This window comes from Natator depressus, chromosome 18 (genome assembly GCF_965152275.1).
Source record: "Natator depressus isolate rNatDep1 chromosome 18, rNatDep2.hap1, whole genome shotgun sequence".
Lineage (NCBI taxonomy): Eukaryota > Metazoa > Chordata > Testudines > Cheloniidae > Natator > Natator depressus.
In genome coordinates, this window is record NC_134251.1 from 15,839,076 (window position 1) to 15,855,881 (window position 16,806).

At 48.0% G+C, this 16,806-nt stretch overlaps 1 protein-coding gene across 1 annotated transcript in view; it reads right to left on the bottom strand.

The window, feature by feature from the left end:
- ACAP3 (ArfGAP with coiled-coil, ankyrin repeat and PH domains 3) overlaps positions 1 to 16,806 on the bottom strand; it is a 158,851-nt gene that overhangs the window by 32,026 nt on the left and 110,019 nt on the right. Inside the window, exons 10-11 of the mRNA XM_074933909.1 lie at positions 15,687 to 15,698; positions 1,154 to 1,266 (exon numbers count right to left, since the gene is read on the bottom strand). Of these exons, the coding sequence (XP_074790010.1) occupies positions 1,154 to 1,266; positions 15,687 to 15,698 (125 nt within the window). The remainder of the gene's footprint in view (positions 1 to 1,153; positions 1,267 to 15,686; positions 15,699 to 16,806) is intronic.

Consider the following 16,806-nt stretch of genomic DNA (forward strand, 5'->3'; position numbering starts at 1 on the left):
GGTGAGAGGGGAAAACATGAGTGGGTCAAGGGGGCATAGATCTTATGTACTAATAACAGAATCCAATGGTTTGACTTCTGCTCTCAGCTGCACCAGCGTAAATCAGGCCCGTTGACCATCACAAGGGTTACTAGACACACACAAATATTGATTGAGGAGAGAACCTGAAACCCCCTTTGCTTGCAATTCACCTAAGTCCATGGGAGCTGGGGAGCCTCCAGAGCTGTGCAGGAGGCATTTATTCAACTGCATCCCCAATGAGCCATCATCTGAAATATTTGTAAGTGACTGAGAGAAGGGGCAGTGCCCAGAGGAGCCAGGTCACAGCTGCATAGCTGACATTTCCAGGCTCCCACCTCACCCACTCCCAGGGAGGTTGGATACTGGCAGCTCTCGAAAGCCAGGCTTGTCCTGCTATGTTGGATGTTTCTCTTAAGGGTTACAAGTTTACAGCTTTCCTGGGGCAAGGCTCCAGCTGCTTTGTGTCCTGTGCTCCCTGCATGAAGCTGGTGGTTGTCCTAAGATGGAAGGTTTTTGCTGTCACGTTTGCTGGCATTTACCAAGAGGCAGCAAACTGCAGGCAGGCTGACTGCATTGGTTCACCCTTTAGGACTATACCAGTTCTTAGCAAAGAAAGAACTAGGCTAATCCCAATGCATGTACGGTCTCCCACTGTACTATTTCCATGGTGAGCTTGGGCCCTGATGGACCAGACTGCAGGTAGTTGGTAAAATAAAGAAGTAATAAAAAAAGAAAGATTCACTGATTTTCAGTGGAAGAGCTGAATGGTCCCACAAACATTTTCAGGGCCCGGAGAAGCCAGTTTGTGCTGCAGACACTCTTCACTATCTATAAAATATCCAGCTTCTTTTACTGAGCCTAAACCTTTCTCTTTAGAACATGCCAGCATCACAGGACCCTTCTTATATTAAGTGACTTCACAAGTTCAGCACACAAAGAGTTAAGTGATGCTGCACTGACAGACAACTCTGCATCAACCCAACATCACTTCTCTGTGTGGGCCTGGAGCTGACGAAGCCACTTAAGCAAAGGATAACACCTGCTGAGTTGTCGCAAAGGCAGTGTGCGCTGCCACTCCGGAGATGCATTCAGAGCCCTCATCCAGTTGTCAGTTGGGATTCACATTACTTACCGATTCCATGTTTTGAAAGCATTGCTTGCTCTCTTGAAGAGGTACCCTTCCATCACCACTCCGTTGGGGGCATCAACATTAAATTCCACCTTGGAATCATCGTAGGAGAAGTCCTGCAGGTCGAAACAGGTTGAGAAAACACATCAGGGGATGCTGGTGCTGCTCAGAGCAACAAGAACTAGGGCAAGGAGCAAAGTAAAAACACCCAGGTAAACGGGAAACTGTGACCCCAAACAGCACATCAGTGTTAGGACCATGAGGATATCCAACTGGGAAACATGTGAACACCTGTAAGAAGGTTATGTAGCTGCAGGGGTTATTTAAAGCAGCCTTTCCCTCAAGGGAGGCCTATGCTCCAATCCTTGATTAGGTTGCAAGAGAAAATAAGTTTGCTGGAGTCAGCCCTGGTTTTTAGTGGAGGCTAGTTTGCATCTTGAGAGTACTTCTTCTCTCAGAAGTAACCCTCATGATGGCCAGACTCTGGTCCAGAGGTTTAAGACACAGAGGGTGCAGTCAGGACTTGGCAGAGCAGAGTGGCGTTCCAGGACTGGCATAGCTGAGGTGATACACATCAGGCTGGAGGAATACCGGCAGATCCAGGGCAGGTAATAGGACCATAATTGCAGAAAGTGCTGGAGCTCAGGAGTGAGGTGGGGGCTGGGTTAAGAATTAACACTGGAATAGCTGAGGGGGTGCAGGACAGAAAATGTCGAGGCAGATCTCTGCCCGTGAGAAGCTTGTTCTATCTAAACATAACATAAGAATGGCCCTACTGGGTCAGACGAAAGGTCCATCTAGTCCAGTATCCTGTCTTCTGACTGTAGCCCATGCCAGGTGCCGCAGAGGGAATGAACAGAGCAGGTAATCATCCAGTGATCCATCCCCTGTCGCTCATTCCCAGCTTTTGGCAAACAGAGGCTAGGAACACCATCCCTGCCCATCCTGGCTAATAGCCATTGATGGACCGATCCTCCATGAATTTATCTAGTTTTTTTTTTAACCCTGTTGTGGTTATCTGGTTGCATTTAGTACTCCCTGTCTCTCACTGTCATGGCTATTCACAGTCCTCTCCACAATTTTGGGTTTGTCTTATTGCCTGAGAAAGTGTTCACAAATTCAGTTAGTTCGGGCATTTCCCACCCTAATGATTGTTCTCCACAGTGCCAAATTACTGCAGTTTCCTGGCTTAGGGTTTTCTCAGTCAGGTTTAGGCAAAATAAGACCTTTTTGAAGACAGTTTTAAGTAATTTTTTTTTTATAAAAAGGTCACCCACAAACCACTGCCTCCTGCTGGGCATATTTTCACACAACACCCCTGAAAAACGATGCCTGCAGAATCCTCTATCTCACATTACTGCACTAACTGGGAGCCATTAATTATTCTCACTCCAGTATCCTTAGCTGTTTCTGTTGTTAGGTGTTAGTAATGTTCCTTCCCTGCTCCTCCTCCAGTGAAAGCTGGGGCTACACTAGCAGCTAGGAAGAGAAAGTGCGGGTGGCTTGGTATCTTGATGGTTGAAAATGTCCAACCTCAAGTGCAATCTGCAATTGGCAGTGAACAGACAGTAAAGTGCTGTTCTGTGGTTATGTTATTCTGTGTAACTGGTAATTGCCCTGGATGAGCCCAGGATCAGAGCAAACATGAGCTCGTTTACCATGTAGCTGGAAACAGGGGCAATGGACGGTGTTTCCAGGAGGGAAGAAGGAAATCACCAATCCCATTTCCTGTTAATGCATTCCACACACCAGCCCCGAGCTTTACTTATTCATCTGGCAAACAGACTGCCAGTCACCTCTTCACCTATCTATCACCCTGATAGCTGACTTCCTGAGCTTGGCATTGCTGTGCCAGACAGATTCCATGGATTGTGGTAGCATGTGAGCAGGGCAAAGGGTTCCAGTAACTGTTCCCAGAAAATCCTCATGGAATTTCTGCTGCCAGCGGAGGGCAGTGTCTCCTGCCTGATGGAAACCAGGTCATGTAGCCTGAATTACTTTCCACCCTAATCTGCTGTACTAGGAAGCCAGTTCTTTCCGCTAGCTGCCTTCACCATTATATAGTACTCTGCATCCGGCTCCTGCTGGTATCACATGATCCCGAGAAAGGTACAACACAATCCAATGGCTGGAAGTTAAAGCTAGACAAATTCAGACTAGGCATAAGGCATACATTTTTAATGGTGAGAGTAATTAACCACTGGAACAATTTGCCAAGGACCATGGTGGATTCTCCATCACTGGCTATTTTTCAATCAAGATGGGACTTTTTTCGAAAAGCTCTGCTCTAGCAATTATTTTGGGGAAGTTCTCTGGCCTGTGCTCTCCAGCAGGTCAGACGAGATGATCACAACGGTCCCGTCTAGCCTTGGGATCTGTGAATTTATGCTCTTGAGCATAAATATTTCTCTCCACTGTGCTAGATTCAGAGGCCCAGCCACACCACAGCAAAAAGCAGCATCATTAACTTAAGTGCCTTTACCAGCTCAGCGCATGGAGACTCTAGTGATGCTATGTTGCTAGGCAACACGCACTTCAGTCTCATTAGGATGAGTTATTTCCATGTTCGGAGATGCCAGCTTGCCAGGGAGATATCAGAATAATAAGAATAATACTGGTAGAGAAGGAGGAGATATAATGGGAGAAGACTGAGTCATTGCTTGAAAAGACAGTGTGACGCCCAATTAGCCAGGAGAGGCTATGCTGTAAGGCTCCCACTTAAAGGGGGTCCACTTGGCCCCGAATTTACTTGCCATAAAGGGGGGTGAAGCCCATGTGGTCTCCTTTGTGGATGGTTTTTATGTAGCATTACAAAAAAAGATAGAAGGGATTCTGATCTCACTTCAATCCACAGCCAAATCTATTGGCTTCAGTGGAATTACTGCAGAAAGACACTCGCGTAAATGAGGTCAGAATCTGGCCTGTTTTAGTGTAAACACTGTGAGCCAGAAGACGATGTCTTCTTTCAAAAATGAGCGACAAGGCTAGGGCATGAGATTTCCAGTGGTCAACATTTGCCAACTGATACCATACAGCTACCACAGGTATTTCCTGTGTTAGTTAAAGGGGGTTCTGGGGGATCTCAGGTTCCACACAGTGGAAACTAATGATAAATACGCTTTAAATCTGATGACTGTGTCATACCTGACTTTCGGGAAGAGGTATAATTTGGGATCTAAATATGTTAATCAGGCTTCTTCAGCTGTCCCAAAACAAAAACACGTTGTAATAGCAAGGAGAGAATTTTGCTGACGAATGCAAGAAGGACAGATGGGCCATAGGCATCACTGGGGTAAATCCACTAAACATCAGTGGAGTGACATCAGGTGGGAATTCAGCCGTGCATGTTCGTATTTTATTACACTTTTCCCAATTTTGATTGGCTAAAGGTGGTTCATGTGATTCCCCTTCCTCCCATTATAATTTCACAGGATTGTCTGGAAAAAAGTGAAGTGACAAGTGACCTGCTTCGAGGCTTCAAAGACAAAACGGGCAACTGCACCTGGAGAATTTCCTGGCCTTTCAAAAACCTCTGTTTGGCCCATCTCATCTTTAAAAGAGAGAGTATAGGTAGATAGATAGATCAATAGTGCCTAGCACAATGGGGTTCTGGTCCATGACAGGGGTCCCTAGGTGCCGCTGCAGTACAAATAAATACTATTTCTATATACACACCCAACCTACATATATTACTAATAGGAAATTGAGGTCCACCGTGATGGGTGTTGGAAGCTAGCTCCTCCAAAAAGCACACAGCTGGAAAAAATGACATTTGGGTGCATTCCTTGAACAACACTTTCTTTTTTCTAATCCACCACCCCTCCTTGTTTGCGGGGGGGAGTCAGAAAAAGCCCCTGGACCAAACTGTGGTCTCAGTTACTCCGGTGTAATTCCCAAGTAACTCCTTTGACGTCAAAAGAATTATGCTCGGGTAATAGAGAGCAAAATCTGGGCCCTAGAGCTCTAAGCTGGATTTGTGAAGTAGGTCCAAGTATAGGAAGAGATTTGAGGGATCAAGGTCCTGTGTGTGTCTTATCCTTGGGAACGTACCCATGTGGATACTCAGAGGGGGAATGTGTTTCGTTCAGCCCCACTAGACTAGAGGGAGGTTGTTGGGGCCATTACTAGAGAATACTGGAGTATCTAAAAACAAATCAAATCAGAAAAAGGGGAGAAAAGGGAAAAATCCAGTTTCTGCTCTCCCCCCATAGAAAAATGAGATGTGTTTTTCCTTTCCCACTGAGGCAGAGAATAGGAAATGTATGGAGATGGCTTGAGGCTGAACAGCAAATAAAGCTGGATTCAAGTCAGTTTCATGTCCCTGCCATTCACAGATTGCATCCTAGAGGATTGACCGCTATGGGCCTGGGGAGAGATTAGATGCTCAGGTCCATTCAGAGAGATGCACAGAGGCAGCATTACCCTTTGTCTTAAGGAGAGACTTAACTCTTCTGGTTCCAGACTGAGAAGCGTGGCCTGGGCAATGCTGCAGCTTCTAAGCCCAGTGTGGATCCGCAGGGCCAGTTCTCTTCTCCTCACTCCTTTCTTAATAAATACTAATCACAGCATTGTTAATTGTCCAGGATGCTGTGGCTTAAATAACTGATTCCTGTGCATGTATCCCCGCATTCCCAGCCCACATAAAGATGTTTCCTCCCCTGGCACGCTGGCCACTGAAAAGAGAGGGTGCAAAGACGGGTGTTCTGGAGGGGGGACTGCTAGAATATCAGCCATCTGGCAAAATGTCATTCTCAGACTCCTGCCCTCTGATTCTTGATTCATTATAGCTGCTGGCATCGGAAGCTCGTCCAAGAATCTGAGAAAACAGTGCTGCAACCAGTGTTCAAATAACATCAGGGTGTGGCCACTGATAGAGACAGCAAATGTGCGAAAACAGTACTGCCTCACCCAACATACCTTCTCCCTTTCTGCATGTGTCTGGCTCACATCTGCTCACTTCATGGACCCAAGGACGCTCTTAATCCTGTTAGCCCTGCAGAGCCATCCAAAGAGCCCAGGGAGACTGAGCGCAATTCTGTGCCTGCCCTACACACATCCCCATCATCAGCCGAGCCATCAGTGAAGTCCCTGTGGCTGACCCTTTATTAGACAGAATGCCATGAACCCAGCTGGACTCTCCAACCGCAGGTGGAGTGAGAGAAAAAATCGCCTTTCTGCCTTGCAAGCCGAGTAACGTTCCTGGGTCTAATCACACTCGTAAAGGCTTGATGGAACAAGACAAGGGGCTCACGCTCTCTCTCAGGCTCCTGCTGTCGTGCTGTCTCTTACACGTAACTGCTCATGTTATGGACGGAGACTCGGCTTTGATTTTAATAAACTGCCTTTTGTCAGACTCTTAACATCATTGCAATGTTGGCGCAGGGCAAAACTGGTTTTGTTTTTAGTTCAGTCTAGCTCTATCAATCTACCTCATGGCCTTGTGGAGTGAACACTGGCCTAGGGCTCTGGACAGCTGGACTCTAGTCCTGGCTCTGCCACAGGCCAGCTGGGGGACCTTGGGCAAATCACTTTGCCTCTCTGTGCCTCAGTTTCCCCATATGTGAAAGGAGAATAATGATTCTGAGCTCCTTTGTAACATGCTTTGAGATCTATTGATTAAGAGCTCACTGCTATTATTAATCTAGCCATCCATGTGTTTTACACCATATTCATCACGATAGAATGGGTGCCTACCGCCATTATGAAATGACAGATGCATGCTGGAATTGTGTTCTGAATGGCATCTGGCTACAGCTGTCCACGCAACAGTGAGCTAGCCACAGCGGTGATGCGTTGGAGCACACAATGTTAAAATAAACGAGCCACCCCCTGAAACAAGAAATAAGATCTGCCAAAAGTCCGGCATTTCCTCCATCATCTGTTCTCTTTTCTTTCATGCAGTTTTGATAAATCACATCGATCCTACCCCTTTGTGCCCCTTCTCCCTGCCCCATGGCTTTGAATTTACACCCAAGGCTGCCTGGGAACGGAGGGCCTTTTAGAAATGACATCACAATGGTTTCCATGGGAACACATTGAATGCCACTGAAGCAAGACAATGAGGTAACAAATTCCAAGAGAGGGATGTGAAAAAGGCCTAGGCCTGGATACTTTCAAACTGGCGAATGGAAAGGAGGAAAAAACCAACACAGACACTATCTCGTACAAAGGGGCATTGAAAAAAAAAATGTCAAGGTTCTTTTGAGGGCTAGCCCTTTAAGAAGCCGCTTGTCTATCTCCACAAGACAGCCACGGTGAGTCTTGTCCAATTGCTTATGCAGAGCCAGCCATGCACGCAGGGAAGGAGACTGATCAAAATTAAATAAACTTCCTGATAAAGTGAACTGCTGTAACAGGAAAAGTGGAGACACGCCCCAGTCCCTGGGACCGTTGGAAGGTCTTCTTCAAAGGACAGAGCCCTGCCCACGAGCCTCTAGAAACTCTGTGCCTTGCGTAGCTGGGGACTCTTGGGTATATCCCCTTAGCATAGGTCTAACACCGTCCTGAAGGGGGCGACACACGCGAGAGTGGAGACGTGTAGGATGGAATCTTCATTAAAGCACTGCACTCTGCTACAACTACATTCCCCACGAAGGCCATGGTACCCAATCTGATCGATTCTAATAACCAACACGCTTTCACGCTGTGTATTGCACACCTGGCAGTACACCGCCATGGTTTCGTATACATCCTGTTTATTAGCAAATCCCTTCGCTTATGCTACTTCCGAGGAATAGCGATCAGGATAATAAAAAATACATGCAGGTACATGTAGAGTCTGCGCATGCATTGCCTCAGAAGGGACAAAATGGTTTTATGCAAACTTGCTTTCTCAATTAGCAAAGCATTCAGTTATTCTCTTACATCAGTTGTCACTATTTAACAATTATACAGACTGGAATGCACACACACAAACGTGTGTGTATAATATACACCATATGAAAATAAATACTATATGAGACCAGTTTGGCTATGTACTTTGTGTGTGTGTATATACAGATATAGATAGATGATAGATATAGCTATAGATAGATACACACACACACACACACAAAGTATGTATAATGTGTGTGTGGATATATGCAGATGGAATGTACACATACATATATTTTGCATATAAATGCACTCACATTTTATATATGAACAGAAGACTATAAGTATATACTCTGCTAGTGCATGTGAATATTAAAGCACTTTCTATACATGATCACTTACCTGTCTCTGTGTGTATATTGTGTATACACTGTGACCCCATATGCACACACAGGTTCTAAGGGGGAACCCCTACACACACATTCCCATTCTTTGTGCACAAACACACATCTGAAGGCTAGATCTCGAAGAATCCAATTTACAGCCCTTTTGTTTCTCTCATTGTCTTCTGATAACTGATCGCCCTGCTCTCGGCTTGCCAGGGAGAAGATGCTCAGGGACCGTTCTCCACTTTTATGTCACACCAACAGAATGCAACAAATCTGCCCTATCAAATAATAAACCAGAACTAACTTGTCTGTCACATCAGCGAGCAGGGAGACCTGGTCCTGCCCGCCCCTCTAAGTTCTCTTGCACCCAAAAGGAGAGTGCCCCCTAAACTTCCTATCCCAGCAAAGCACCCCTGTATGAAAAGCTCCTTACCAGAAGGTACTCGAGCCTGCCGAAAATCTTCATGCTGCCCGTTGCGGGGAAGGAATTCTGCTGATCTAGTCAAGTGAGCAGGGAGCTTCTGTGCGTGCCTCTCCTCTCAATGGCTCTCTAAAGCAGCATCTCGGCAAGGCGCCGTGGGATGGGAGGGAAGGCAAGATCTCCCCCCACACACACTCCTCCTCACCCCTCCCACTCCTTTTCGGGTGGTTGTGAGCACCGCCGTTCGCTCCTGTCAAAGCAGGGACACTGTGCGAAGGAAGCGTGCCAGGCTCTAGGGACCACCTGCCTGCCCGCGCCTCCTGCCTCCCATTCACCAACAATCAGCTTAGAGCAAAGGCTAATTATCATACAGCTGTCACCGTGGGACAGAGGGGCGTGGGGGCAGCCAACAAAGCCAGAGCAAAGTTGACAAGAGGATGCTCCGCCGAAGCCCCTTGACCTCAGCCGAGTGGATCTCCAAGGGTTTGGCATGCTTTTGCCAGGAGCTACTTCCTACTGAGACCGTCTCATACATGGGACCCCCTCCTAAGGAAAACAGAGCCCCCCATTGGCTGACAAAGCCACACATGCTCCGTTGGGGCTGCTGCGTGTCGGAGCCATATGGCCACCTGGTTTATTATTTATCGTTGATACTAAATCAGGCAGTCGGCGCTGCCCTGACTCTCACCATTCTTTTCCCACACACGTGCAGAAAGCCGTGCGCCAGGCCAGGAGAAGAGTCAAGGGGCTCCAAAGAAACTTCTCATTTTCTTCGATTGGCTGGTAAATTTGGGTTCAGTGGAAGGGCTCGGCAAGGCCAGGAAGTGGGAGAGAGGATGGACTAACAGTTAAAGCACATAATGAGTTAAGAGACCTGGGATCTATTCTTCACTCAGCCACAGACTCACTGTACTTCAAGCAGGTCATTCTCTGCCTCAGTTTCCCCATTGGTAAATTGGAGATGGCAATAACTCTTCCCTGCTACACATGGGGGTGGCAAGGCTGCAGGGTGGTTTGAGACCCCCATCTGGAGGGCACTAGAGAAGGGTTAGGTATTACTTAATCATTATTATTATTTATTAACTCCAGCTGCGGCCAGATATGACTTGCAACCTCCCCACAAACAGCTAAGCCAGTGCACCTTAGTCCACACCCTAGGCCTCTCCTGCGTATAGACTGCTCGTCACATCAAAGCGAGGGCCAGTGTGCCAAGCTTCTCTATTTAACAGGGGCAGTCCCTGATTATTAACTTAAATGTTACCCCTTTTCTCCTCTGTCCTTCCAGAAAGCTGTCACAGGCCCATGTATTTCAATGGTGTTTGAAGAGCCAGCCCTTTATTTTTCTCCCTTAAATGTCGTTTTCTGCACCTTTCAAATGTCAGCCAGTGTGTGTCCCCCTTCCGCGTTGTTGGGGCTAGCAGGAAACGCACAAACTCATTTCACTTGTGGCTTAAGACAAATTTGAACTCACATCTCCACAGGAGCCAGGCCACAGCAGTAACACAATGTCTCTCCGCAGTCACATTTTAAATACCGCGTAACTTTCCCCCACACTGGCTGTGCACACAGTAAATGCAGAGTGATCCAGCAGCTTCATGTTAAAATCTTATCCTCTTGCTTTTCCCAGCTGGCAGGAGAGTTTAGAAAGGTTTGCTCCAAACCATAACAATTCAGACCCCCCGCACCCCTGCGCCAATTTTATTAGCGTCCCCTCTGTTTAAGCACTACTTGTTTTCATGTAGAATGTGAGACAGAAAATGGAACTCGCCCAGCGTTGTGGAGCTAGCGGGCCAGGAGGACAAAGGGGGCAGTGGTTAAGATAACAAAGGCAGCTTGAAATGATCCCTGCACTGGGAATATGCACAAAAGGTGACAGATGCCCCTCAAGACAGCAGGGGCTGAGGGAGGGATGAGCAAAGGACACTTGAATAACAGTGTAAAGGAAAATAATCCGGCGACACTTCAAGATTTTCTCCCCTGCAGAATTTCTTCTGCTTTATTTAAAAAACAAACAAGCAAACAACCAACCCTCAATCCAAATCACAGCTCCTCCTAGCTAACGGGTTCCGAATGGCCTGCCTGCATCCCACCCCTCGCAAACCTGACAAGGGGTAATTCAATTAGCAAGGCATCATCATGAGTCACCCTCAGGGCAGGACCCACAAAGCATTATTTCAAACTGGAGTCACTCTCTCTCTGCTGTCGCCAATGCCAGTGCCATGTTGTTCGGGGAGACACTGTGATGGGGCAAAATATATTACTGCCTATCTTCTCCAAGGGAAAAGGTAGTTGTGGGTCCCTGTAACTCAGCAGGAGAGTGGGGATTAAGTGGGGTGAAATCTTTATCCTACAATGACTATGGTCCAGTGGCATTGCTGCAGTTTTCAGAGGCTGTTATGTATGAGATCATATTTCCCCTTGATTCCATGCCTAATCCCCGAATGTAGTGCTCAGTAGTATATGTTAAGACACAAAGAAGTAACAACCTCCTCTAATGGTACCAGATTGCATCCAGCGATATCAGAGCTCTTTACAAACGTGGGTATCATCGTCTCCATTTCACAGACAGAGAAACTGAGGTACGGAGATGGCCAAGTGATTTGCCCAGGATATAGCAAAGTGGGAGTAAAACCCCTTTCTCTTGAAGTCCTGGTCCCACGCTCTCTTTGCTGGGCCATGCTGTTTCCTGTTCTACTCCACAGAGATCACAGAGCACATAATACAGAGAAGGGTTAATCTCACCCAACTCTGTCATCCGGACACCCTCTATTCCCCACCCTCTCACAAAGCCAATTCAGCCTGCTTATCTGCAGCCTCCCTGCTGTCTCCAGAGAGACGCTGGCTCCTTCAGCCAGGGCACACGCTCTCCTGGCACTGCTGACTTTAAAAACAAAATTCCTGTCCGGCTATAACAAGCAATGGTCTGGGGGTCATTGGATCCAGCGCTTTGGTTTGGCCCAGTATAGAGCTCCAGGGGGCAGCTCCAGAATTCAGGGCTGTTCAGACCTGTATTTTGCTTTGTGCCCATCTCAACATAGGGCCACATCCTCAGCTGCTGTAAAGCCGCGTAGCTCTGTTGGCTTCAGGGGCACGAGGCTGATTTACACCCGTTGAGGATCTCGCCTCTAATACCCTACTGCAGCTGGAAGTGAAACGCTTCCAACCCTGCACTCGACTATGGCTCTCTAACTTTCCCAAGGCCACTGGTCATGTACATAGGGAGCCAAGGCCATGGGTAGCTCTGCTCATAAGGATCCCAGTCTGGTATAATTGCTCCTTTGCTTTCTCTGCGTCTGATCCCGAGTCATTCCTCAGCTCTTCCCGGCCAGTCTGGTTAGTAGAGCAGCTTTGTGTGAAATGGCTGGTTTTAAATGCACTGCATTAGAGAGACCCTTCCCTGCTCTCTCCGATTAAGTCATCACGCCCATTTAATCCCACCACCCCCCCCGGCCCCGGGGCCAGGAGGCTCAAATGGATTTCTTTCCCTCCCCGCAGGGCAATCAGGCTCAGGGAGCGTATGCACACACAGGAAACGCTTGTCAGTAGCCTTCCAATTCTGTTACGCTTTCATTTCATGAGGCATGACATTCCCCTGAGAGAACATTAACAAAATAAGAGCGCCTTGAAAGCACTGCTCAATTTTTCCCTGCAGAGGAACGTTGATCTGCATGAGAGCCTAGATACACGTGAACTTATCAATGAATTCTGCACCCTGCACGGCTGCTTTCTCTCTGCCTCCTGTGTTTCTTCACTTAGCTCCTGAATGGGGCGGGGAGGGAGAGCTCAGTGGTTTGAGCATTGGCCTGCTAAACCCAGGGTTGTGAGCTCAATCCTTGAGGGGGCCATTTAGGGATCTGGGGCAGAAATTGGGGATTGCTCCTGCTTTAAGCAGGGGGTTGGACTAGATGACCTCCTGAGGTCCCTTCCAACCCTGATATTCTTTGATTCTATGTCTGTTTTGTCAGTGGCTCTTGCACATCGCCTCTTATTTTCACCACAGCGCATGGGATGCTCTGACAGATGCTAAGTGGATTCCGGGTCCGACTCTAAACTGTACAATGCAGCTTGTCAGTGATTCTGGGGAGTGGCCCAGATGGGACAAATATCCCTGGCTTGTTTTTCTCATGTAGTGTTCTTTAAAAAGAAAAACAAAGCAGGGATGGACTAATGTTATACACCTCAGGCCTGGCATTCCAACACCCCAGCATTCAGGAGTGCTGCTGAGAATCAGTCTGGCTCTTTATAAAGAAAGCAAAATTGGTGTCTGGATCCAGACTTGGAATTTTGAAATCTCCTAACAGCTGGGGGAGCTCAGGATCTGGAGTTGTAGATTGGACCAATCACAATTAAAAGGCAGGCACAGCCGGATTTCATCACACAACAACATGGAATTAAAATATTTCACCCAGGCAAATCAATCTCTCTGGTGTGGATTTGTGTGGGAGTTTCACACCTTTGCAGGTCTAATTTCAGAGTCAGGTTTCAGCAGCCCCCCAAACCTGGGCTTTGCCTGGTTTCAGGTTGAAATGAGACAGAAGCCGGAGCTGCACATCTTAAATCCAGTTCCCAACTTTCCTGGGAGTTGGGGCATGTTTGGATCTGGGGTTTTGGTTCAGCCCATTATAGTGAAGGGACTCAGCTGAATACCTGGATCTGAGGGTTCTAATTTGGATGCTTCTAAATTGTATCTGTGCAAAACCTGATATTTCTCCTAGTGGTTTGTGTTACCAGTTGTCCCATCTTCTGCTGGTGCTGAAGGACTCCTGGTGGGGTGTAGCTTGTGGGGTTCTTAGCTATTGGCCTGGAGAGAATGACTAGCTCTCATAGGCCATCAGCCAACAAGCTTCCTAGTGAAAGCCTACACAATTTGGAAACCACGCAGTGGATTAAATCGAGTTCTCAGACTCGCCCTCTCTCGGGATTTTGCCTTTGCTTTGCTATTCAGCCGTTCAATTGCAGATTATCTCGCTTTGAAGCCAGTTACCTAATCTCATCAGAAAAGGGTCCTAATTCCGTGGCCTCACTGTTGTCATCTCCTGTGGGAAAGGACCTAAATGGATCAGAATAGAAAAGCTTCAATAGCTCATCTGTCTACACCCAGGAGGTAGAATGAGCTGCTGTCCAATGGACTGGACACCTCAGACTGCAGACAGCAGGACACACTCTCTGCCATGAGTGAAGCCTGAGCAACAGGAGACGCAGCGTCCGGGACCAAGCTGACTGGCAGCCTCTGCTCAGCAGTGGACTTTCACTCTCAGCTATGTACAGCGGAGGTAGGGATCCCACGGCTGAGCTGACGCGGATCTGACTGAGATGTAGCGCTTGTACCTTCATGTCCTTCCTGGCTAACAAGCTGAGGTGCGCCCCGGCAGTGCATAATCATAACCCCTATTACATATGGCCGCACATTGGTACCAAACCAAAGAGGGCCCCATCAGACATCCTCCCCAAGTACCTTAATGCTTGGTTGTAGGGAAAGGGAGCAGGTATTGAAGAACTGCTGAGCTCCAAGAAAACAGACAGCAGATTAACTAGCTCCTGTCTCCCATGCTGTCCCATCTGGCAGTTTGCAGAACAGTTCCTGACCCGTGTCAATAAAGCTAAAGTAAACAGGTTTATGCAATGGAGCTACAGTGCAGCAGCTGTGGCTAAGTGATCCGTGGAGCAGGGAGAAGGGGGAAAGACTCCGTTTATCATTCTGTCAATTCACAGTCGATTCAGCAATGGCTTCCTATCTGTTGAATTCCACGCCTGAGAGTGTTCTTCTACTCCGTGGGAATAAGATATATAGCCATGGCCGCACTGCAGTTAACAAATGCTTAGCCTCTGGTTTTCCACCCGGAAACACAGGGCAAGGTGAAAGGAACAGGAGGAAGTGTCCATGGTGCTGAGAAACAGCAACCCAAGCCCTGGTGAGCAGAGCATGGCCCAGTCGACTTGCTCCTTTATCCCATGCTCCTAACATTCCATGCTCATCAAAGCCAGGGACAGAGGCGCATTGGTTGGACCCAAGGAGAGTGTGGGTCTGCACCGGGCAAGCTTTGCCCACACAGCTCCACCCCGTACCTCAGACCTGATGAGCACCACCACCCCCCATTCCAGTCCCAAGGCCCCTTGCACCTCATTGCTCAGTTATAAAAGCCCCAGCTATTCCAGGCCCACAGCTCTGCAAATGCGTCTCATTCCTGACCCGCAGCGCTCCCTCTTCTGCGGGTCCTGGGCCCTTTCAGGGCTCTGCCAATGCATCTCATTCCTGACCCGCAGCGCTCCCTCTTCTGCGGGTCCTGGGCCCTTTCAGGGCTCTGCCAATGCACTTTTGGCCAGAATTTTGTAAAGTACTTAGGTGCCTACAGATGCAGATGGGGATAGGCACGCAGAGGGGTCTTCAAAAGCATGTAGGATTTCAATGGCAGTTAGGCACCTAGGACCTATTGAAAACCCCCCCAAGGTGCCTACTTGCATCTTCAGGCACATGAATGCTTTCCAAAATCTGGCCCATCCATCTTCAATTGCAGAATTTCTTGCTATTCTACTTCCACTGCTTGGTCAACACACTTCAGTCCCAATCCACGGAACCCCTGCAGTTCCAGAACTGGGCCTCTCTTGAGTCAAGACTGCCAGGCATCTGGGATATAGCATGGTAGTTTTGTTATGTGAAGGAAAATCTAATAGGGATTAGGATGAAACCACCAAACTCCCTTACAACTGTGTTTGGGAATTAGTTCTCCAGAGACGACAGGCTAGTGCACTAAAGGATCCATCCAGGATCCATCCCATTGCCAGTGTAGATCTAAAAGCAGGGCTCACTGGAGTTCAAGTGTAGTCAAGTGCAACTCCGTCCAATAAATTTAGCTCATAAAAGGGAAGAACCAATCTCTCAAAAGACACCACACAGCAATGTGGCTGTACTCACCTGCAGGAGGGTCTGGAGGGGGCACGTCAGTGATGGGTGATGAGAGAAAAAAGAAGAAAAAAAGGCACATTACTTAACATTTCCCTAGTGATCAAGTGCAAAATCAACCCCCAGCGAAGCTTCTCAAGGCGTAGCGACCATGTTTTCCAGATGCACCGGTAGGCCCAGAATTATCCATGCAATTTCTGTGCCCCTCCAAATCTTGTATTTCTGCACACAAGCAGTAGCTACATACCAGGGTCAGGGAGCCAAACATCTCAATGCCTGATGTGCATGGCAGATCTGACACTGTGGGCCCATGGGAATGTGTGTGTGTAGTTCTGGGTTTGCAAACTGAGAAGACAGCACTGCAGCTGCTTTCTATGAATGTCCAGCAATGTGCTTCCTGAATGTCCAGCAATAGCACAAGGGAACAGCATTTGATTTGGTCTTCCATAGCTGTACAGACTAACGAGTTAGATGCTGTCAGTGCAGCAACCGGTATATACTCGGCATCAGGCCATGTTAGAATCCGTGTTAGCAAAGGAGGGGATGTAGGGGCCAGACTCCTGGGTTTTCCCTTACGATTCACAAGCATTGCAAGGGGATCTTTAATTTCTGCCAAAGAAGACCTCAGTTTAGCATCTCATCCCTGATCATGCAGACCGACACCCTTCCCCTGCTACTGCACTGGGAGTTTGTTATCCAACTCTGGGGGTTAGATTTGAATCCACAGTTTGTGGGTCCAGAGTCAAGAACTCATCCAGCTGCAACACCCAGTGCCCCACTCTCAGCTACTGGACAGCTCCCCTGAAGCAAATAGAGGTATGCCAATGTAACCGGCTGAGGGTTTGCCCCCACCCCCATGACTCCAGGTGAGTTACTCTGGATTTGCAGTGGTGTCAGCAGAAGTGGACTGTGGCACACCTTTGTCACTAGGTGTCATGCCAAGGCAGGGTAGCCGAATGCATTGATCCAGTGGAGCAGAGTTGGGCTCTGCATCTTTTTAAATGCATGGTGCATGTGAATCCTTTCCCGTCAGTCCTGCTCTGGGACGGGCATGAGAAACGCAACATGCCTCTCTGTGCAGAGCCTGGACTTTGCTTTGGCAGCAAAACACTGGAATCCATCTCCTCCTCCC